A 24,927-nucleotide genomic window follows, 5' to 3' on the forward strand; every position below is an offset into this window, starting at 1 on the left:
TGCACTATAAGCTCTAGGAAGGCTACCTGTCACTGGTGGAGTGTTCCTTAATGGATGAGGAGTTTATTTACATTTCCAAAGGCATGCGCATATTGCAACGGATGAATTTCTCTACGAGACTCGACTGAAGGTAAAGGTTAATGGCCGTGGCATTCAGGTAAACATGTTGCTCTTTTCTGTCCATCTCGTTGAGTTTCAGGTCGGGTCCAGCGACAGCAACGTTAAAAACACAAACAACTGGGCTGACTTGAAGTAAAATAAGCACTTCTGTTGAGTAATGTGAAGGCTGATGTTTTGTGATTAGAGCATCCCATTTGAATTGAACAATCGTGAGTTGGCTTGTTGATGTTACTAGGCTGTGTCACTTCCTGCACTGAACAGAGAGGATGACAAATGTCTCTGCCAAGTGCAATTTCACTAAATGTCAACAGTACATTTCACTCCATTATCACATTTATACTGTTCATTATTTCACCCCTGTCTGTTGTTTTTAATAATGACTGCTGGAGCCTCAATATAAAGTACATTTACATTTAGTGGCTTTATGGTAATGTCTGAAATGCCACGACATCTATTTAAGTATTTCCATTAAATTTAATACCTATTGCCCAGAGCATGAATCCTAATGACTTGGGTGATCATCTGACTTGTCATCTAGCACACGCAGTAGGTCAAAACTGTCAGGTATCCAGCTGGATATCTCCACCTCTACAAGATTGGAAAGCACAAACCATTGTACAGATATTCATGGTTTCCAGAGGATGAATCCTAATGATGGCGGTGATCCCCTGACTTTTCCCGTTGCATTAGGTTGACATTTTGTGTTTTTGAGGGAGATGTCTCTAAAAGTGTTGGATGGACTGACATGAAGTTCGGTGCAGAAATCCATGTTTCCCTCAGGATGAATCCTGATAACTTCACCACCATCATCATGTCATGTCAGCATGTAAAAGCATGGTAAACACTATCTGCTTTTTCATTTGCCAAAAAAAAAAAACATGACACGGTGTTTTCTTAAAATAAGATTTTTAATATTACTTATTATCATAAAGATATATTTACACACTTTACAGAAATAGAAAATAAAAACACAAAGCTACGCATGAAAGGAAAAAATAAAATAAGTACTCCAAGAGCTAAAGCTTATCTTTTATAAATTAGAAACCAAAAGTTCAAATATGTACACAGTATTTCAACCATTTCTGATACACTTGTTTTATTTATTTATTTATGTCATTTATTTTTGCCCAGTTCAACATCAAAACAGAGACAGGGACTGTACATTTGGCCTGGTGAGTAATATGAGCACACACCATAAACAGAATATACGTTTCAGGAGTAATACATTGTCTTTCAAATGGTATCTGCTTGAGACCTAGTAACACTGTTGCGATGGTGTGTAAGCCTACAGACTGCATCTCTCCTCAGATTGCTCTGAATGTAGCTGATCTTGGACACAGTGGTTAGATAGATGGAGAACGACGTGTCGCAATCAAGGCAGGAGGGGCCTGTGCTATTCTGGGTATGGAAGTCTCATTTTGAGGCTCCAGGATAATGACAGATCATAGTCATTTCCCATGGGAGATAAAATCTAGTTATCCTTTGGATTGCCCAGCCGGTGGAAACGTGTGAATGCATTGGATTGAATATCAGCCACTTGATCCTGCAGACACCCACTCTGAAGGCCAACATGATACAGTTTGATGGGCTTAGAGATTCACAAGGTAAAATCATGGAATGTGTTGCGTGCCAACTCTGTTTCCATTTTCTCAATGAATGAAACGTTTGGTGCAGTGTCATTTTAGAGAAACTGTGTCTGGTAGAGAACTGAGTATAGAATGACGATAGGATGAAAAAAAAAAAGAAAAACTAAAAACCTTGTGTTTTTCTGTGAAGTTTTTGTGTCTATAGCTATTGGGAAACAGAGCTCAATGGCTAAGCTAATATTTTAAAACCTTCTGCTAGCTTATTCTCATCTCCATGAGTAACACATATCTACCTCCCGGCTCACCCCTACTCCTTACACACTCCCAGCCAAATGCATTTGGACAAAAAGAACTAAACACAATGGGGCAAGTTCTCAGCACAAACATTTTTCTACCAGGAAAACATGCTAACAAGTGCATAGGAACATTACTCAGGCCTTGTGATGGTCACAGAGAAGAGGAACTGGAGAGGAAACATTGAGAGGATAGGAATCGTTTCTCTTGTGTAAGCCTTGCTGGAAAAGACCATTAAGGAAAATGGTTTTGCTCCCCGAGCATAATGTATTGGTTTACCATTTCAGTTTGAGCCTGGACGTGCTTGTCCTTCCACACCACAAGGCCCATTAACCTGATGTGCAGGGGAGGGCTGTGGGCTATGATCTACAAGAAAAGAATGCCTGAAAGCTTTCACGTGTCCACGACATATTGTGCTGCAGACTACTTTTCTATTTTGTTACATCCACAAAAGATACAGCTTGTCACACTGTATTCAAAAAAGTAAGCTTTGGACAACCAGCTAGACAAGAATCAGACAAAAAAATTGTCACAATACACTGGAAAACCATTCCATATCAAGAGACTCTTGTTTTCAGGGTGTATTTTTCCAGCAGCATAATGGAATTGCAAAAGTGCAGCCTTGCGAACCCATACAGAGAAGTCTTGGAGCAAAGCCACGTCTATTTGTTGGGACTTGTTGACACTGGAGGCTTTGGATCAGTGGGATATTTGGCTTTTGGTTTTTGGATTCAACTGATAACCAGACCAAGATTAAAAAGGGTACTCGACATAAACATTGGTTTGCTCTGGTCTCTGAAAGGGCAGCATGGCTGGTGCAGATGGTGAGGATACATTCATGAAGAACAGTGCGGATACAGACGTTGCTCGGCTCCGTAACAAAAACTTCTGAGATGGGGGAAATATTGATTTGAACCCCTTGTCATGACCTAGTCGACTTCCAGCATCCCAACTCCTGCGGCTTTGAACTTCCATCCCCAGCTCATATCTTCCTACTATCTTCCCCAATAATACATGAGACATCCTGAGCAAAGCTGTCTCACTCCCGAGGAGCATTAATGAAATCTACATCTCTGTCTAAGCGGATATGAAAAAAAAAAATGGTGGAACTGAAATTATTACTCTTCACAGTGCCCTAGGATTTAATACATTTTTAATCAAGGTGAGCTTGGCTGGGTGGATTACCACTGTGATTTTAGATGCTCTCTTAATAAAAGCTTCTCATGCTGGGACTGAGAAGACTCTGCATTTTATTTTAATATTTGCATGAGACATGGCGAGAGGGAAAAGGTGTTGGAAATCTAGGTTAACCTGCCAGTTGCTTATTTGGTCAAAACCGACTGACGGCGTAAAGTGTTTGATGATTGAATCGCAGCGGATTGAAATCAGATTTTCACCTAAAATCTGAATGGGGGGAAAAAAAACCCAAAACAAACAATATAATTAGGAAGTCGCTCCGCACACCTAATACACAACCAACGATTGCAAGGTGGCTGCTCTACAGGTTACAATCCTAATATGTTACATGGTTACACACTGAATCAGCAGGGGTTTTGGGACTGGGAAGGGGGAAGGGTGTGGTTTCAGTCTAAGCCAATTTAACAATGAGCTCAGACTAAGTGGCCCCGGCCAGCCTTGGGGAGATCCATCTGAGAAAGATTAACTCTAGGATTTAATGAGCGTAATGATCAAAGCCACGACCACCTGTGCTGTGGAAGGGCAGACTAGAAAGGCAACTGTACCCAACATAGTGTAGGGAACGGATCATGACTAGAAAGGACTGAATCTGGATACATGGCTATATCGGTGAATACATACAGGGAGAGTAAAGATACAGTATACGAAAATATGCTCATATAAGCTTTAAATGTACTGTATGTTTGTGTTTTGTTAAATAAATGCACAAAATAGACTGCTCTAGTACAAGCCTCTATCACAGCACCCTGAGAAAAAAGAAATAAAACTACTTAAACACAGAAATAAACATAAACAGTAATATATTCCAGTATGATGGAAAGGCATAGCATTTTGTCAGTGAAAGATATCGGTCAAGGGGTCAAACCAGCCTTATGCTGAATATTAAAACAGCCAGAGCCCGAGTGTCAGGCTGATCACTGTGGCGTATTAACTGAGCTGTTGTTTGCTTTGAAACCGTTTCCTGTTTTTTTTTTTTTCTTTTTTCTTTTTTTTCTTTTTGGTCTAATTTAACTCGTCCTCCTCGCTAACATTATCTCACGTGGGATTTCTGTTTGCAGAAATTTAAAATGCATAATGTGTCAGTGTATCAAGACTTCAAACAAGAGGTAATGTGTTTCTCCCTAACCTTTCATTCCTTTGTTCCTGGCAGCATTGTGGAGAAGGTTATTATTTGGCACTTCATTAAAAGGCAAGGCGGCCTGTCGGTGGAGCAGACCGCCACTGCCAGTTAACAGTCGTGTAGAGCGGCTGCGCGGGGCAGCAGTGTGGTGCGAAGGCTGGGGATTGGGGACAGGATTGGGATTGGGATTTGGGGTCAAAGGACTCATCCAAGGTGGGGCATGTTACAGTAACCTTGAGCGTGTCAGTAAACCCCTCCCTAAGGTGTTAATGAGTTCAGAAACACCAGAATAGCTTTGGATTAAAGAATCTCCTAAACGAAGGAATTATTCTGTCACTTAAATAGATTGTTTTGACAATATGTGCTCTCTTTTCAGTCCAACTTTACTTTGCACGTGGACGTACTGTCATTAGGAGGTACAAAGCACCGTTAATGATGATAATTAAGTGATGGTTTATCATGGCGTTCAGATGTGACGCTCTTGCTCTTCCATTTTAAACACCAAAACCTTGGATCCCTTTACGCAGCGGACATCCAGAGTATCATAAGTGAACTTAATATTTGCTATTGTCAACTATTAAAACTGACACTGCCCTTCTGCATGTTCAGCGCCCTCTCCCGCAAGTAAAGCTGTTAAGTAGCTACACAGCAAAGAAATCAGCGGCTGCAGTAACCTTGAATCTGAGAGATGGGAATACCACATCATGGAGAAGTGACAGATGCTTTAAGACTCAGATTGTTTTGACCGGGCTCCCTCTCCACCACATGTCATGCAAAGTGTGTGAGACACTCAGGTAGATCGCTATGATTGGGCTCTATTAAGCAAATGATAGGAAAATTGAAAAAAAACAAAAACAAAAAAAAAAACACTTGGGAGAAGACAGAGATAGATAAGTAGTGAGGGAGTGAGAGAAAGAGAAAGAGAGAGACAGAGAAATAGAGTCTGATAGCTCGGGCTCAATACCCCCCACCCCCCTTCCCTGCCCCCAATTCCTCCTAGAGCTGAGGGTGAGCGGCTTGTCCTGATTTTTTTGTGGACAGAGTTGCTTGAAGAACCAGCAGGTGCTATGGACATCACTCTTCAGGCTGGGCAAGCGTAGGCCCTTCGTTGCAAGGCCCCCCAAGGCAAAGGAAGAGCATAGAAATCAGAACCTGGGGGAGGGCGCTCAAAGCAGTGCCTGCAAGACAGAGAAAAATAACAGAGAAGAGGCACCATCAGTGTGTGTTTATTTTCTTTGTATTCCTAAAAATCATTTCATGAGTCATGCAGACATTTCAATTTCCTCTCCAATAAGGCCCCCCCCCCCCCCCCCCCCGCAGGGAGTTTCTACTAGAGCTTTCTCTGTGTTTTACCTTTTGTTATCTTGCTCTTAAAAACTAGAAGAAAAGGTTCGGACATGTTCCAACCAGATTTCACGGTCTTTGATAGAAGAGTGCAGCAGGGAGTAAGAAAAACAATTGTATATCTCACTGTGGAACACAAGCCCAACCTTATACTGTGCTGGGGGCGCTGGATCGCTCCTTCACAATGAGGAAATCTTTTATCTTCCCTCGCCCTTTATCTTCTCCTGTCCTGTGATAATCTACCAAGATTTCAGGCGCTGTAAGCTTTGTTGCATGACAACAAGGTTCATTCAGTAATAAGAGCCTGCTCTTGTTTCAAGATGGCATATTTCCATGGTCATGTAAGGCCTCAAGGACTGATGTACGCTATATCTAATCTCTATTGAGTTGTATTGTTGTTTGTTGTCATCCTTTGTACTGTGTGGGTCCACAGTATGATGTCAGTGCCTTGAAGTCATAATGCATCACAGAGTGAGTGTATGGGAGGAGTTGCAGACCTGCTCTACTTTTTTTTTTTGATGGAAAACTCTTCAGAAGACTCATTCACCGAGCTTTCTCACACTCGGGTCTCAAAGGGTTTTTCGTAAATTGCTTGCGGCTTTAAATCTGTAATATCCTGTCGTCTTTTAGACTGTCACTGGCATGGCTTAGATCCAAGAGTTGTAATAGCACGTTTGGATCTGAGTCTACTCAGATGCTCAAAGAGGAATGACCCGGGTCGCCATCTTTCTTCTCAGTGGCGTTCACATCTGGATTGTGTAATGATGAAAAGTCAAACTTTGCCTCAGGTGTCTTAGAGAATAAAAGATGAGCTGCTTTTGACACTGAAATGGGGAGACGTCACTAAAAAGGATAGGGCTGGAGGACGGACACTGTCAAGTCGATCCTTGTTCTTAATCTTTATTTAAGAACACAGCTCAGTTAAATTAAGTTTAGGGCTGTAATGACATCTCCACATACACTCTGTCTGCCTGCAAGTCTCAGCAGCCCTCAGCTGGACGTCTCCATTGAACTCTAGCTTTGATCAAACAAAATGCATCTCCAGCTGCTTCAGGAGGTGTTTTTCTCATCATCAGCTCAAACTGAAGGAGGACGCAGGATGAACAGAGCTTTTCAAGCTAAAGTGTGTGAAGACTGGCTCGTTTTCTGGATTCATGCTTCTCGTGAAGGCTTAATTCCTCCGGTGAGACGGTGAACAAACTGGGACTGAATTGTGAAGAAGACTTGTAACTCCTTGGATCATTTAGTCTGTGACAGTTGGTAGCGTTATCTGTGAAATGCAGCTAATGGGCAGCCTGATTCCCACTCTGGTCAGGTTGGGCTAAATTGGCACGGCATGCAGAGAAATCCTTGAATGAGGTGAACTATGAACTTTGTAAGAATGAGAGGAGCTAGAGTGGGAAGCGAGCAAAAAAAAAAGAAAAGAAGGAAATCTTCAGCGTGTTGTGGTTTAAGTGGTGTTTGCAGAGACAGCTTTGTGACTCACTGAGCCGTTCACTTTTAAAGAGCTTCACAACTTCCTGAAGCTCCCGGTATTGTGTGGCCAGCTCTCTGGCACTGAACACAAACTCTGACCGCTGAGGATTCTCACATTTTATTGGCAGGCTGAGGAAAAGTTGGACGACCTGTGTTGTCCTTTAAGTGCACACTGACCTCACTTATTGTTTTCAACCTAGTTGTGAGACTCTAGAGTCTCGTATAGAAAGCAGGACTGAAAGAACTCTGACCTTGACCATAAATAAAAAAAAAAAAGAATAAATAATGATCCATAATTCGCCATAGATTGTAAAACTCATCTGGCAGTTTTAGAGAATAGAGCTTTCTACTTGTATGGCTTTGATCCCTTTTCCTGAAAACTGATTAACCATGCCTCGACACTCTCTGGCTGCAGCCGCCTCTCACTACGGCGTTAATTTATGGCGGACCTCTGCAGGTCAATGTTGTATGGTCAGCACCTCCTGCAGGGATATTGTGTTTTGTCAAGTTTCCCTGTCTCTCACAGCGTCTGGGAGAGACATGTGAATGGGTCCCGTGCTTCTTAATGCAGGAACATGATTGTACTGCTGTTGCTTTCTATTCACAGAGATGTGTAAACATTAGCAAGCGCAAAGAGAGTTTTAATCTGTATATACTGTAAATCTGATAATGTTGTTTAATTAACTCTATATGCTTTTGTTTCTCAATGAAGCTTGATATGTTTCTGTAGACATACAGAGAGTTTGTTTTGGTTGAGAAAAGAAAATCAAACTGCGAAAAAGGTGATAAGTAAAATATTATCTCTGATTTTGGATGAAAGAGTTTCCACACAAAACCTTGTTTTACTTGACAGCTAGTTAAACATTCCTGGGAGGAAAAGCATTACAGCCAGGAAACCCAACTCTCCAAAGTATTATTTTTGGAAAACGGGTTTTAATTGACTTAATCAGGTGGAGAGAAAAGATTTATGCTAGTTGAATTGATTCAAAGGTTAGGTTTCTAAGAATAACCGTCTCCCATATGAGGAAATAAATGACGTACCCTCAGAAACAGTCTCTCCTACTACAGAGGCATTCAAGCTGGTAGGCTAAAGTCCAATAAGCTGTTAAGACATGCACTTTTCTCAGTGCCAACAATAACATCCTTGTGTTGGAGCTGAGTCTGGCTGCGATGGTCATTAACAGTTTCAAGTGGTCCTGTAAGAGTTTGAGTTTCCCATTCGTCATCGAAAACATCCAAACTGATTCTGCCAATAAAGTATAGAGGACTCAACATCATATTCCTGGTAAAGATTCCTCATAGAAATGGTTTCCTCACTAGTCAGCAGTTATGATTTAATATATCGAGAAGTGCTTTTGCTCTTATTTTCTTGAGAAACGTAGCTCTTACTTGAAAGTTGGACAGGGGCAAACACAGCGCGGCAGGCACATGCTTATTCATGAGAATCCAATGTGGGCAGAAAGACTTTTACCGTGTGACACTGACCGTTTTATCACGAGCGTCTTGTCTCCCCTGACTGCTACAAACTCACCTTGCTCTAGAACGGCATGGGCCCCTTGTGGGAAAGACGGGGCCGTGGGCGTCTCCTCTTCCAGCCGGCTGGTCTGTGGGTCTGACCGCCCCTCGCAGGGCTTTGCTGGACCATTTTTCTCACTGTAGAGGCCTCTTCCAGCTCTCTGCCATGCTCCATGGAGGCCATGGGACCTGGAGGACACGCAAACACACAGAGGACGGACCAATTAGATTCGACTTCACAACCTCCTCTCACCAAAAGTATCACATTTGACTTGATTATGGAAAATGTGTAGCAAGACCCAAAGAGGGATCGCAGTGGTAATGGATGAGGAAACCAGAGACATGTATAGATAAGTGTGTGTGTGTGTGTGTGTGTGTGTGTGGGCCTGTTTAAGCCCACCCAGTGTTGTAGTTCATCAAGTCAGCGTTGTGGAACCAAAGCTCAGCAGATAGACATAGCCCAAAACCCTCGTGTCTCATGTCTCTCTCACTCTCCCTCAAGATTACAAACACCACACAGCACCAGACCTTGTGGAGGTGCATCCTGTCGCAGTGTTTGATCCAAGATTAGAGATGAGTTTAATAGCATAGTGTGTCTCTCAGAGAATGTGTGTGAAAGTCTTAGGTGTGTGTGTGTGTGTGTGTGAGAGAGAATGTGTGTGTTTGAGAGTGATCCCAGATGTTCTCAGTCATCTCTCAATAAGTGTGGCCTGATCCCCTTAAGCCCCTCTTTTCTAAATGGTTAGGTCCACCTCAAGTGTCTCTGTGACCTTTTAACATCACCTCCTCTCTGAAATCCAGGGATTTTTCTTTTTACATTTTGCAGCAGATCTTTAGTTGCAAAGGGGATTTTTAGTGCAAGTGATCTTTCACACTACACCCGGATTTTTAGTCCAATAAAATTTGAGTCACAGCAGAGCAGGTCTTTTTATTTGGACACATCGATGTGGTTAGATTTCTCAGCGATCACACGCTGTATGTATTTATAGAGCAGTTCGTTTTTTAATTCTAATAACCTTTGAATAATCTCATCAGAATGTAAGTTACTGAATTGGAGCTGTAAAGATGTAGTTGACTTGGAGCACTCACAAGAGACACATTGGAAAAACAAAAGTGAAGCAGCGGAGGCCGAGATATATCACGACTTTCAGCCCCTACATGGCTCAAACTCTGCAAACACTGGACCCTACATTCCTCATAATTTAATTCAATAGCGTCTGTCATTAGATCCTCCCTGTCTCCTAAATAACATCAATCTTTACATCTCTACTTTGTAGTGCAGACTTTAATGTAGTCTCAAGCTCAAACTGGAATAACCCTAAAGAAACCATCAGGGTTATTTTTTTCAAACTTTAGAAAGCTGCCTTTAGAGCCAGAACATATTGTGTGACAGATTTCACAAGTCAAGTAACTAAACTTTAACAATGCACTTTTCTCACTCTTCTAAATTAATGTCATCTTTCCTGATCTCTTCTGCGCTTCTCCGACCTCCTCGGAGCCAAACTACCTCCTTTTCTCAAAAGAAACTACAAATCCCCATTGAGTATTTCCCATCAAAAAGCTGATTGACATCACTCACACAGGGTCATGACATTCCTGTGTCCTCTCCTCAGAGACACTGGCACCATTTTCAGAATTCCCAAGAGAAAGACCTTCCTTAGGTTTACGGGGGGTGGGGGGGTGAGGACACAGCTTAAGATGAAATCGGCCGGTCGACTGCAGAGGTTTGGAAAAGCAGCGAGAAAATACTGAGGACAGCGGTTGAGCAGCTTACAAAAGCCGTGATAATGTTAAATTTCCTGGATCCTTAAGATTCTCTTCATCAGTCAGAGTATTTAGTTGTGCTGAGTGGTGATATTACAGGCTGTTATATGAACAAGGCACAGCTGTGACCCTGAGGACGTCGCCTGATTGAAGCATTCTCTACGAGAAAACTGTCTCTAAAACCTGCCTATGGCATTCAAAACACTCAGGCTCATCTAATAGCCGCGATCAGTTAGCTTGAATAGAGGGTGGCTTTCTTCAAGAGCAGAATTCAAGACGCCATTAGAGGGAAGGCATAGTCTTAATTAATGACCAGCTGTGGCATATTGAACGTCTTTAAAAGAACTTAAGAGGAAAATAGAGAAGGGTTTTTAGCTTTCAGGTTTAAACAATACTGAACTGCATGATTGAGCCAGACAGCTTGTTGAATGTTTTCAATGTATATCCCTGAAACGCCAGACATCTCAAGTTCCATTTCCACACTAATCTTCTTCTGCAAGCACATTACACACTATATTTGTGGGCGAACAGTGGGCTAATTCATTTGCAGCGGAGGGGTGGGGTTGGGGGGAGGGAGTCTCTGTTGCATATTTCCGCATCTAAAGCCCATCTTTGCCCCCAGGAGCACTAATCTGCGCATTATCCCGTTGTTATTGTTCCAGAGACGCAGCGAATGAGGGACGTTCACACATTCTGGAGGCTCATTCAGCTCATTTCTTTCAAATCCAGGGTGGTTGAATGTTAGCGCACTCAGTGTCTGAGTAGATTTTTGGGGCTAACAGAAGTATTATTTGCCCCTGATACACCCTCAGCAAGCCCAGGCTGTAGTCTTCGATATTTAAGGTGTCCGTGCTCGAAGCAAACGTTTTCCTCAGAAGACAGAAGCTGTTTTACTGACGTCATAGAAAGGAGTTATACTATAATTGTTCAAACGAGGGTAATGGTGCGTATTTCTGATCAGAATCTCTTCACAGATTTTCATAATGCTGCACTTTGTGGTGAGAATGGAAAAAAGCGCCAGAAGGAACTGTGTGAAAAATGACAAAAATCTTTAAATGTCTCAATGATACCTGCAGTAACTACAGTGCCACACTACGCCCAACTGCAGCTCAAGTTTGAGCAGCAGGCTAGTTTAACAGGTGCTGCAAACACACGCACGGAGTCGCGCTCAGTTGCTACGCGCACACACAGATACATACATGCACTGCAATTCAAGATGGTAAAGTAATTGTACCTCGGCTCACACAGCTCATCCGCCGTTCCTCTAAGGGTGGCTCAGGCTGTCATAACCCCTGGTCCATAATGAGACAATTTAGATGTCTCCTGCCATGGCAAGCTGTCAGCCACTGTTCGGCACCGGGGTTTGAAGGGAGAACATCTCGTGATTTTCCTGACAAATATCAACCCGTCCAATCTGGCTACAGGATAGAAAAGTGTAATGAAAGCTGCTAAAAATAACCCAGGCCCCAGTGATAACGCTGGTGGTATAGATTAACTCTTGCGGTCTGTAGAGAAAGCGTCGCGGTGTGACAGATATGACATACAGCAACAGCTAGTTTTGTATCTCTACCCATCTGTAGTGGAATACATGCGGACCGAACGTGGCAGCGTGTGTTACGGTGGATAAGACCTTTTGATTGTTTCCATGGCAGACCCATCATTGGATAATGCATGTTTCTTCTCCATAAACAAAGATATCTCGGATATCTTATTGCTCTGAAATTGGATCCAGTCTCTGTGGTATCCCATTTGATCTTTTCCCATGAGAGATTTCCATGTTTATGTTGAGCTGGTAAAACAGTAAAATGGCAGGATAACATATGTCTCATAGCACTAAGCGCCTTATCTCTACTTCTGATGACCTTGGAGCCCTGGTTTCGCCCTCTTTCCACCAAATCTCAACACTTCTGCCCCCACTTGGTAATTCCCTAATTAAAGTTTAATAAAGGGGGAATGTCAGGAATGCCTGGTTATCGCTGCTACTGCTGCTTGCATCACCACCCAAGCCTCCTTAAAAAAAGGAGCAGGGTGGAAGAGGAGAGGTAGAGGTGGTCAGGCAGGGAAGAGAGAGTAGTTGACAGCGTCAGAAACTGGCCAGTCTCCAGACTAATGATGAATAGCTGGTTGGCTGCTCCCTAATTCCCCGCCCTAGTTTCACCACTACCTCCTAAGGTGATATCTGTTATGTTGTCTTTTTCAAATGGCTGGCTCTCCGTCTTGTAATGGCCCAGTGGAAAGTGGAAAACTGACAGCTTATCCCTGTTGATTCTGCAACAGTCCATCAGTGGAGCCTGAAGAGATATACATCTTCCATTTGTCCATCCAGTCAGTTAGGAGAAATGACTGTCCTCTGGTTTAATGCCAAGTTCATCAGCTGCCCTCGTGGCTGGCAAGAGCAAACTGTATATCACAGTGCTGTGTGTCAATGCAGGAACACAGACAGCATGGCAAATGGGGCCTGAGCTGCTTATTAATAGCCGTAAAGCTGATTTGTGTGTATCGACTGCCAAAACGGCAACATAACAAATGTTTGCACTTGTAAATGTTGCAACAGCATAATGGTTTTTCTGCCACTAGGACATAAGAGATTAAACTATGGCGGCCTGTGAGACTAACTGTAGCAACAAGTACGCTGAGGGCTGTGTTCCTGCTTTAGAAACTGTTGTATTAAATGTAAACATGCACGATCAAGCGTGGCCTCCAAAATGTAATCCTTGCTGCGTTTAATTTTCTCTGTGTCACTGCAAATTGATTTGCTGTCCTCTTGAATCTTATCTGTTTGTTTACTTGTCCTGCTCATCACTCACAGTCACACTGATTATGAATCAGTTATGTGCCATCTCATTGATCTATTTTCACACTTGGCTGAGCTTCTCAAGAACATTACATTTCTCCTCCTCGTTTTTTTTTTTTTTTTTTTTTTTTACATTTCCTACATCACTTATCTGACACCTCTGTGCCATGAATCCCGCTCAGTGCCGTTTGTACAGATGTATCTTGGTGTGTAAACAAACATCGGGGTCGGTGCTGGAATAAGTCTTGTGCAAACATTCATGGTGCCCACAGAATGAATCCTGCGGACTTTAATGAACCTCTTTAGCACCATGATCAGGACAAAATTTAAATGTGCCTAATGCTTTGGTTTATGGGCAGATATCTGCTCGACTGATGACATCCCCATCAGCCTCACCTGTACTTGGCATCTAGTGTTAAATAGCAAATGCCTACACACTAAACTAAAATAGTGATTGGGGTAAACATTATACCTGCTGAACATTAGCATGCTAGCATCAAGTACAACTGATTCCCTTCCTGTTAACATTGTGATCGGACTAAATCATAGACCCATCTGAAGCTCTCTCCATCTTTTCACAATAACACATCATTTTAACATGCTATAATCACTATTAATACAATAACATTCCTTAACAAGATATTCGGATGTAATGACGGATTGGGTTTCTGTTGCATAAATAAACCAGTGACTACCATTACAGCATTTTCCAGACATGCACAGTAATATAAAGACAGCAGCATTATTTGTGTCTACTGTATATGGGAGGTGGATGTAGCTTATTAAATGTGTGTGTAATCCTTATGGGCAGCAGAACAATATTTGTGTTAGTGGGAGAGAGGAAAGAATAAATACCCTGGTGTGTGTAGCCATGGTTATTACCATGACGGTGGAGGAGCAGGCCTGCTGTCTCCGTTGTATGCCTCCCTCCTTCATTCACTAAAAGGAGAGGAGTAGCTTTAGCTAATGAGTCCCTCTATAGCATGCCATTACCACAGACATACTAACCCACACAGCCAGACAGAGACATGTCATGGGCAGAGATGCTTCCCACTGCATAAGCACATTAGGGGATCAGGATTATTTAGCCATGGATGGGATGTGTTAATTGTGCCAGATACAAGCCAAACATTCTTTTAACCTAGAATAAGTCCCAGCACTGCTGCAGCATCGTACTGGGGATTTGCTAGCTGCCTGATAGCCTCACACATTCATCCTGCACATATGGAACGATGCCTAACTAAGGCGGATGTCCCTTGTTCAGGTTTCACAATCCAACATTTAGCGTCGGAAATGCTGCTTATCGCAAGCCTACCAGTAAGTCTGGGCCTTGGCAGAAACTGGTACCAATTGCTTGCCGACTTTCAGACCATGTTACCATGGCAGCCACCATGAAAGGCGCTCAGTTTGGAGCAAAAAGAATGACATTGTCAGCTGAAAACGACCAGGTTCTCAATTTAAAAATTTCACTGAATCCACGATCAGCCCTCTGACTGTGTGCCTGCATGTTTTTAACGTCCCCTGTGGATCACTGCACTTGGCTTCTGAGTGTTCCTCTCAGGGGGTGGGGGGGTGTGTGTGTGTGTGTGTGTGTGTGTGGGGGGGGGGGGGGGGGGTTTGTTTTGGTTGTGAGCACTTTCTTTTGACTGTTTGATATTCAGCATTGTTGTACTGTGATAATGCTAGGCTTGTGGCCGAGCTGAAGGCTGGCTTTGTCTATACAAACTCCGCTGAGGAAACCAAAGTGCATGAAAAGTTGCTCCTATTACTGCAGCTTTTAAACTTAACCCCCTGTCCTCCCTGCTCAGAAATCAACCCCCCCACTGTCACTAAAGGTTCAGGACGAATTAAGAACAAACTGTCCGGCCCTCTAGTTTCTGGCTTTCTGCAGATGGCCCTTTGAGTTAGTCAGCCGCCTGTGAAGTGTGGCGCTATATATGCTCCTGAATTAGAGAGTGTATGAAATGATGAGGTGTGAGACTGCGTCCTCTGCTATGATCAGAGCGCTGCGAGTTCAAAGGGACGGCAGCAGCATTGAGCCAGCTAACGAAGCCGCTGACTCCCCTCACCACTTGACTGCCTGTTAGTTTATTCACAATGCCACTCCAGCTGAAGGGGTGAATTTGTGGCTATAAGGTTACTGCAGGTTGGAGCCTATTGAACATGAGAAGTCAGGGAAGCAAATGTAAAATAACTACAAGGGGAGATTTCTTTTCACAACTTCCTACTCCTGTAGGTGTATCAAAACGGCGGAGGGCAGGGGAAGGAGAGATGCTGCTGCTGCTGCTGTTTCCGTTAACAGCAGCGGGCTAACTCTATGCGCATGGCAGGTACAGTAGGTAGGTAAGGCTACCAACCATTGCCCTAATCTCCAGAGATTGCATGTCAAGGGCAAAGGGATCCTCCAACCATCCGTTTCCATGGGCACGCTAATCAGATGTGAAACACAGCCCCTCCCTCTCCGGTGTCACCCCCCCCCCCCACGCTGTGTGAACCTGCGTTCCTTCTCCCATTTGAGATGTGGGAGAAACAGAAAGAGGCAGAGAAACGTCACAGCGCAGGGTTCACTGCAGCTTTTAATGCCTGAGGGGACATCGCCTCTCCCCACAGCACATACAGTACTATTAAAGGAAAATAGCACCAACATTGCATCAGACTGTGTTATCTCTCATCCACACCAAAGAATACAAAACAATGGCTCTGACGCTCAGAGCCACTGTGGATACACAATAAATGACACTGTAGGACTGGGATAAAAATACCTCTAGTAATAATTGTTAAATAATAATAATAATAAGTGTTGCTGTTTGGATGGTCCACTAGTCTTGGTTTAACTTGCACCACCTTTAAATATGTCCAATGAATAGTGTCGCCTATAACATAGTTTTATTATTGACATACTGAGCGTAGGTTGTGCAGAAAAGAAGCCCTTTGGTTAAAGGCTATGCAGTGAAACTTGGTAAGCAATTTCGTCACACATATTAAGTGAAGGAATAAAAATCATAAAGACTTTTACTGACAGGCTCAGCTGTGCAGTGCTGCAGGTGAGCTGCAGATCAGTGTTTATTGGTCCTCGGCGGCGTCCTCTGTTTTCACCGGCTGTCAGGATAAACTGTTTGCCTGATGTGGATGCATGTTTATGAATTCCATATATTGTTTTGCTTTTTCTATTTTTCTTTACAAATATTTGTTTATACTCAGGGGCCCTGACGGCCGGGTAGCCCAAGTGAATGAGACAGAGCGAGGGGCCCTGTCCCGATGCAGGAAACAGTCTGAGGGGAGATCCACGCTATTAGTCAGTGGCAGATCATTAGATTGACCAATGTTTACGTATGTGTGAAATAGTCTCCCAGGGACAATAACGTTTGTGATCAAAGACAGAGCAGTTGTGTTGAATAATACATGATTTCTAAAATGAATGATTTCTGTGTTGTCACAGAGGGGACCCTGTTGTGTGGAAGATGGAAGAGATCTTACAATTTCCATTTTCAAGCATTTCATTTAAGGCAACAACATAAGGTGCATGACGGTTTGAAACCTCATGAGATGCACCACCACATCCTGTAATACGCTGAGAATAGAGGAGACGTGCACATCCTGTTGCCTGAGGCTTGGAGTTTAGACAGATCCCAATGGGGGCGTCACTAAATGAACCCCAAATCTACTAAGTCCCTCTCCACCATCCGCAGCCCCAATCCGCACTGTGATCTTCACAGCAATGAAATCCCTTGTCTGACTTAGAGCAGCCTAACAACAGCCAGCTGTGCAGCACTTTTAGCTACATATGAAATCTCACTGATCCATTATAGCGCCTATAGAGGTTTGACGTTAATGGCGACAATACCCTAAACCATATTTATTTGATTCTCCAAAGTATTTCACTTCTACATGCGTTTTTAGCTGCTGAAGTATGAATTTCTACCACAAATGACATTTCTAAAGCAATACACAGAAGCCATATTTTTCCATTCTGGGTTCCTACAAATTGAGAACGAAAGTAATTAAAGCACCTGCATTCCTAAAGACCGCAATATTTATTCTGCGGTCTGACAGCCCCTTAATAAAAATGTCCACTCAGATCTTGATCAGGAATCTGATCTGTTGGGACAACCGCTATAAATGTAACACTTAATGTTCAAAAAGAGAGTCATAAATCACTTTAATATTGGATACTGGTGGAAAACAGAGCAGTTTTTGAAAATATCTGGCTCTAATTAAGTTGTAAGGAGCGCCCCGGGCTTGAGGATAGGGTCTGGTGATCACATGAGGCCTCGCTAATACAGGACACCCCCCCCCCCACACACACACACACACACACACACACACACACACACACTACCCCTTGCCCAAACCTCCAGGTTGTGCCCTCAAAACTCAAAGTGGGGTCTGGGCCGCAGAATGGAGTCAGAATTTGATTTACAAGTAATTCAGCATATTTAGCAGAACTGGTTTCTTCCTTACAGCCAAGAAGAGTCATCATGTCATTATTCCACATATGATCTGTGTAAAGCCGAGCAAGATCACCAGCTGTGAGTTTGTAGATGTAGCTGTGACTTCCTTCACCATGGAAAGCTTACACAACCTCCCGTCTCCGAGATAGCCTCTCTTCCTGTCCACCCTTTTATTTTTCTGTCCCTTGGCCTGTCTTTTACTCCCCCTCACGCTTTTTCTTCCCTTCACTGCATTTACTCTCTAGGGAAGATCTAAGTGAGTAGATTTATTCATTCAAAGGGTTCTGAATTACATTACAGCAGCGCAGCAGTCACATATGCCAAAGTCTTCAACAGCTGAGCTCTCCGGGGAGTGTTAGCCCAAAGGTTAGCCTTATATCCCTACCAAATGAGTTATGATTTTTCACTAAATCTCTTCCTCAACTCCCACCCACTCCAGAGCAATTGTGAGTGCCATTCACCAAGCTCACATTGGGTGATATTATACAGATGTGAAGTGGTTTATCGCAGAAAATTCTCCTCGTTGAAACCTACAGCTACACTCAGTTGCATTTATGAACTGCAGGGCTGGGCAGTATAAAATCTAAGATAAGAGTTTTTTTTTATTTATCATTAACGATATATTTTGATCTACAACTTGCGAAGAGATAAAATAACCACAGGGGAACGTCCAACAGTCCAAACGCCTGATAAGTCAGAAGACTTAAAAATCATTTTATTTAATTTATCTGCCACACTAACCGTAATGCTGCAATTACACAATGTCGGCAGAAGGCGAATGAAAACCTCCTGTTCAAGATGGTTACACCCACAGTAAATCTTGCAGTCACTCCATTTATATAGCCGGAATTTGCTACTTTTGTGGTGTTATGTGTTCGCAGTGGTTCATCAAAAAGTAAAAACAGGTACAAACATACAGTGTATATCTACTTTTCTGGATAGCGCCAGCTTCAGACAGTTTGTCGACGCGTCTGTGGCTCCTTTCGCCATCGCTGTCAGAAATTCCCAATTTAATTCCTCCTTGGCTGCTCGTAGTTACAGTCTGAACAATATGGCGTGAATACGGCATAATGCATCCAGAAATATTAAATGCTTTGCAACCGCAGTATGAACAGTAAGGCAAAATCTCTGACACCTAATAAATTTATATCATCTCGTGTCATATATACTGTCAAACGCCCGCTCCTAAAACCGTGAGCGGATCATAATAACATAGTACCACTGCTACTATTTAAACCCACAGAGGATAAACAAGAAATAAATCAACAAGAGGATAACAAATCACTCTTTACCCACTTCCCAAACTCATAGACTGTTATGAGTGTGTGTGTGTTTATGTCTTTCTATGTTTGTTCAGAAGCATTGCTATGAGGACCATCTGGCTGATCCTCTTCAAAGGGCTGTTGGAGGGTTGAGACTTGGTTTTTGGGTTGTGTTTAGAGTTAGGTTTAGGTTAGGGTAATGGTAAGAGCTTGGGATGGGCCTTTAGATGTGATGGTTAACATTAGATGTGTCCTCACAACTATGTGTGTGTGTGTGTGTGTGTGTGTGTGTGTTTTCTGCAGCAGAAAAACTCCACTGATGCTGCAGGCTGCTGGCTGTATTTTCTCGTAATGCTGCATCACAAGGAAATCCAGGTTCTTCATGAGATGGATTTCATCTTACCCTGCGTGTGTGCGTTTTGTGTGTGTGTGTGTGTGTGTGTGTGTGTGTGTGTGAGTGACATAAACCCAGCTGGTGCTCACAAGCTCCTGTGCCTCAAAAAAAAAAAAAAAGGCTCTGTGATTCTCCATAATCCTCTAATAACCTTTCCACTGCTTCTCCTTTGACACAACTGTTTGCCTACTGTTATTATGTTATGCCTGGACATCTGGAAAAGTTTAGCTGCTTTTTGTTCTCTCCACGGCCACCGTAATCACGTCCACAGGCACAAACACCCTCTTTTATATTAGAAAACCTGAGATTATGATTTAAAGCTTCCTGGTTACCGTTGGTTTAGAGATCTTAGATGTTGTTTAACTGAATAATCAGACCTAGCTAAGCACACGTTTTATGCCTCTAGGTGTCTAAATGAGTGGCTGCACGTCCTGCAGCTCTCCTCTTTCTCGCTGTACTTTGCCTTGTAACACTTGGTTGAGCATCTGAGCCAGGCGGGCTACAGTGTGTATGCATGCTGGTGCCACAGAACAGCCAGCCCCAACAATACATCAAAGTTTAATATGGAATAATAGCATTGCTGACAGCTCTCATAAAATCACCTCCCTTCCCAAGCAGACGATTTCTCTGCCAGATAATGGCTCTGATCTGGGCCTCGTGCCCTGTTCGCACTCACAACTGCCTCACCTGTTCAACCCAGGCCGTACAATTACACTCTCTACGTATATGTGCGTGTGGGCAAGTGCGTGTCTGAGCCAGCTGCTATTGTTTTTATCCTGTCAGTCCCTGGGTGAGGATTGGCAGGGTGTTTCCGTGGCGGAGGAAAATGAAGCTTTGATATCTTCTACGGGGCTGTGACAGACATGAGAATGTTTTGAGAATAAGGAGTGTTTATATACCAGTCTTAAGAGTTACACAGGGAGGAAGAGTAATCGGCCTTGGGATGAATTATGGATACCACATGTCTAAAGCTGGAGCCCACTCCTGAGCCAGAGTGCTTTTCAAGGATGGGTAATTGAAGTGCACTGCTAAAGGATGCTAATATTACATAGAGAAGGCCACAGCAGCTCTTTTAGTGTACTGGATGAATATTCTAAGTAGCATTAGGTTGTTGAGGTGAATTGCCTGTTGCACTAGGAGTTCTTACTGATATGCATGTGCATCCATAAATACAATCAAGACACACTCTCATGTACACTTCCCCACCCTATATCAGCCGGATCCAGGTCTATATTCATTGCTTCCTGCAAGTGCACACACACACACACACACACACACACACACACACACACACACATGCTCTCTCTGTCTCACTCTCTCTGTGTATCTCTCTCCTCTTTCTCAGACACACATGTACACACACAGATGCCTGAGAGAGAGAAAGAGACAGAGGGAGAGAAAGAGAAAGAGAGAGAGAAAGCCCACTGAACTGGAAAAGCGTTTGTCTCAAGATGAAAGGCTTCACACCCACTGCCTACATGCAGAGCCTCTTCCGACACCTTCCCGCGACAGCGCATACTGTAGCAGAGGCTTGTGCTACGCAGGCACACTCCAGCTAGCATCCCTCCCCACACCCATCAACGCCGCAACACACTTGCATCCCTTCCTCTCTTTCACTCCCTTTCTCTCTCTTCCTCCCTGTCAATGGAGCTCTGGTACTACAGTAGCAGCCGGGGAACAGAGAGGCACATAAGCGGCATGACTTAAACAACGTTGAGAAGGATAAGCTCCCATGAAAGCCCGAGGCACAGCAGCCTTGTTTTCCCCGTCGCTGGTGTAGCACGGTGGGCTCTCAAGCATGGAACATGCTTAGCCACACGCAGGGCGTGAAAAACGACACTGACCATGATGCTAGATAATTGCTTCCCATTTACTCATGTGCTGAGAGCCTCAGACAAAAATAGCATGTCGCTGTAACAAATGTGCTGGGAAGCATGGGAACTGTGAGTGCTGTGGCCATGGATCAATACACAGAGTGGACAGCATCTTGCAAGCATAAAGTCTACACAGCATCTTAGAACCACAGTTCTACAGCACCTAGCAACATACAGCCTATACAGCATCTTACAGTATACATATCCCTAGGCCTATATATTCCAAGATGCAGTGTATAGAGCATCTTACTGTCATAGTCTATGCTACATATTGTATTCTCTATATCCTATCACATATAGTCTACACAGCATCTTCCACTTGCACAGTATTCAAGATAAACACAGCTTCTGTCTGTGTGTCTTCCAAGCCACTGTAGTTGGTGGGTAGGTGATAATCCCAAGAATGGTCCAGACATTTACACAGGCCTAACTGTTGTTTTTTCACATCACAATGTTACCTGCATCACATCTGCAGACTGCCCATCGGTCTCCAAACTAACCCCCCAGCCCGTATCTCAGAAGGCATTTATTCCCATGAGCCATCAGAGAGAACATGCCCTGCCCCTGTATAATTGTCCCAAATCACTGTTTTTGTTCCAAATATTAGACATTTTAGGTTCACACTGGAATTGATATCTAGTTCAACAATGGCTCCAGAGACGCAGCAGCACTTTACGGAAATTTACTGTGACAGGGCATCAAGACTGAGCCCCTCCAGAGACGATCCATGCACCTGGGATCTGTGTTCCCCTCATCGATACGTACAACAATTACAGTCCTCATTATCATCACCACAGGAGGCACGCATGCATATATAAGGCGCTGTGTTGCCCTGCTGCTCATTCATAGTCATGTAATAATCATATAGCACTTGGGTCAGATGGAATACATCAAGCCATAAATTAATCAGATTCACTCCACCTTACAGAACATGTGCCATGCATATCATACATTTCATAACAGCCACCACATTCACCTATACATCCAGCCAATCTATCACTCAGGAATAGCTCCACACATGAACGTCCATCAATAAAAACCTCTTCATATTTCATCTCCAAGTCTTACAAGCTTGCATCAAGGTGAGGCAGGGAGGAATATGATCAGTCTAAGCCAGAAACCACATTCAAGTTTAACATAAAAGCCATGGCAGTACAATAGCAGACAGTATAACCACTGCAGTGCAGTACTGTATACAGCCAGGTGCTGATATTCCTGCCTTTTAGAGCCCACACAAGGCTAACCATGCTGGGTAACTGATCAACTACAGCTGCCTGCTGGAGCCCAAGGCAAACAGAGAGAGAAATAGAAAAGCAAAGGGAGACGACCGGCGACGAGGCTGGCCGCTCCTGTACTCACCAGCACTGGCAGAACACAGCAGAGACACCAAGAGCACAATCACCAGCGTCAGGATCTTCACATTCATTTCTGCACTCCCCTCTGGCTCTCCGCTAGTCACTCGCTGATATACTGTAGTGGTGTGTGTGTGTGTGTGTGTGTAGATGGGAGGGAGAGAGAGAGAGAGAGAGAGAGAGGGGGAGAGAGAGAGGGAGAGCAGCTGAGCGAGCAAGAAATAGAGAGAGAGAGAGAGAGAGACTGTTTGCTCCCCTGTGTGTGTGTGTGTGTGTGTGTGAGAAGTGAGTGTGTCAATTTGTGGGAATGTGAGTGTGAGTGTGTATGTGGCGTGTGGTGGCTCCCTGACTGTGCCTGTGTATTTGTCTAAATGCGTATTTGTATATCAGTGTGTGACAGCGCCACTCCAAGACTGAAGGCACGTCTTTATCTGAGCTCTCCCACGGAGGTGTGTGTGTGTGTATGTGTGAGTGTGTGTGTGTCTCTTCTTTTCTTCTGTCAGAGAAACGACAACATGAGCCAAGTTCAGTGGAGCTGTGAATGTGCTGGAAGTCAGCTTGCAGGTCTGTCTGTCGGCGTGTGTGTCTGTGTGTGTGTGTATGAGTCCTGTTTGCCTTGGATAAGGAGACTAGTTGGTCATGTGGCTTATGTATCATTGACTCTGTGGGTCACGGAAAAGCCCCCCCATCCCGCCCCCTCTGCCCCACCATCACCCACCCTCTCCACCCCTTTTCCACAAACATGCAAGTGCACATGGCGGAGGAAAGAGAGCAAAGGGAGGGAGGAGAGGGGGAGCAGCGAGGTGAAGGGTGGGGGGTGCATGCAGGTTTATGATAATACCCAAACAGATGCTCTTGTTGAAAACTCTTTGAATTGCAAACAGGGCTGCTTGCCAGGAATCCAGGAATCAAAATACCAGCTTATGAGGGGAAGTAGATGAAAGAAGGGAAGGTGTGAGATGAGGTTCATGCTTTCCTGCTTTTGTATCTGCGCCAGCTGTATAGACCTTTCTTCCTCGCACTATTCTTTACCCACAGTGGCGCTGGCAGCCCTGTCTTGCTAAAGGTATGGCTTAAATCATTCGCACCGTTTGAAGTTAGTGTCCGTGACACTGGGAGTAACCGCAGGAAAAAACTTATCAGACTGCCTGATCCCATCGCTCGCACTGTTTGTTCCACGGCCCCTGAAGTCATTTGTTTTATTTTGTTACACAGATTATATTCTTTCCATGAACAAAAGCAACAAGAAAGCCACCACCCTACACGTCTATAATATAAATCCACTTGTGTTTTTTTCATTTGTTTATCAGACAATAAACAGGAAAGGTTGCATTTCTTGCTGTGAATTGTGAGAACTGTGAGCAGAAACTAGATGTACAACAACTTTTCTTATCGCGTTTAACCATAGAGCAACATCAAGGCGACAAGTTTCTACATTCCTTCTCTACAAGAAAGTAATTCGGGAAGGGCTATAAATTTTGTGTTTTACACTATGCATACAAAATATGTAAACCTCCACGCTCTTACGACATTTTAGACTCTGCAGATCTGGTCCGTCGATCCTCAAGAGAAGAGCCAATAAATGTGAAAATAAATGGATCACCACACTGAAAAGAAAAACATTCAGGTCCATGAAGGAAATATGCTAACATATCAATTTAATGGGGATAAATATAGGTATTTTGTGATATACTGTTTACAAGGCATCAGTTCACTTTTGGGCCCATAGATCCAAGTCCCCAAAGGGCTGCAGTGACACATGATGGATAGGCCGCCTTTGGTCAAAACCTCCGAAAACACACCCCCGCTACAGTCCTCCACACAACCCCTTTTCTATGTGTTGTCACTAAACAGTCACTTTAGTGGCGTGGACCTGAGTAGAGGGGCCCTGTGACCCTCGACTCTGCAGCCCCCGCTTCACACAGCCCGGCCATTGTCTCCTTAAGGCTCCAGGTCCCAGAGGGCAACATGTCTGTGCCACCCACTTGAGATCCAACAACAAGAGCACCTTCCATTTTTACATGCAGCACTTGAAGCCTCCACTTCATGTGAAGCAATCCTCTCACCTCAGGGGTGGCCGAGCCCCGGGGGGCTAAAGATGCTTATCCAAGCCTGTCCTTTTTTTAGCTGAAAGATAATTCGCCTTTGAAAGAATCCGTTCATGGCATTTTCTCAGAGGTGCTCAGTGATCACTGACAGAAAGCATGGGCAATCGTTTATAATGAGAGATAGTGGGGATTATAGCGCCATTACCAGCCCACTTAGTAGTTAGGAGTAGTTAGAAGTAATTCAAAATTCAATCTAATCCAACATTCAGGAATAATTTTAAAGCGATGTGGGATAAGTGCCTGCAGAGTTATTTCACATTAACAGTTAATGTGCAT

The 24,927-nt window shown here is 43.7% G+C and overlaps 1 protein-coding gene and 1 long non-coding RNA gene across 2 annotated transcripts in view; one reads left to right on the top strand and one right to left on the bottom strand.

Moving 5' to 3' along the window:
• Nucleotides 1-24,927, top strand: part of LOC130173532 (uncharacterized) — a 52,453-nt gene that overhangs the window by 10,643 nt on the left and 16,883 nt on the right. The gene's annotated exons all lie outside the window — the stretch shown is intronic.
• apln (apelin) lies at nucleotides 1,010-23,147 on the bottom strand. Its single transcript, XM_056382893.1, has 3 exons — nucleotides 22,551-23,147; nucleotides 8,669-8,841; nucleotides 1,010-5,495 (listed from the first exon to the last, which is right to left on the bottom strand). Exons 1-2 carry the CDS (start codon nucleotides 22,615-22,617, stop codon nucleotides 8,675-8,677), a joined length of 234 nt encoding a protein of 77 aa, XP_056238868.1. The 5' UTR covers nucleotides 22,618-23,147; the 3' UTR covers nucleotides 1,010-5,495; nucleotides 8,669-8,674.

Source organism: Seriola aureovittata, chromosome 8 (genome assembly GCF_021018895.1).
Source record: "Seriola aureovittata isolate HTS-2021-v1 ecotype China chromosome 8, ASM2101889v1, whole genome shotgun sequence".
Lineage (NCBI taxonomy): Eukaryota > Metazoa > Chordata > Actinopteri > Carangiformes > Carangidae > Seriola > Seriola aureovittata.

Bases quoted from the DNA above. Each gene is read 5' to 3' on its own strand.
- apln (XM_056382893.1), bottom strand. From the start codon at position 22,617: ATGAATGTGAAGATCCTGACGCTGGTGATTGTGCTCTTGGTGTCTCTG. The intron at 8,842-22,550 runs GTGAGTACAGGA...CGTGTCCTCCAG, and splicing joins GCTGTGTTCTGCCAGTGCTG to GTCCCATGGCCTCCATGGAG.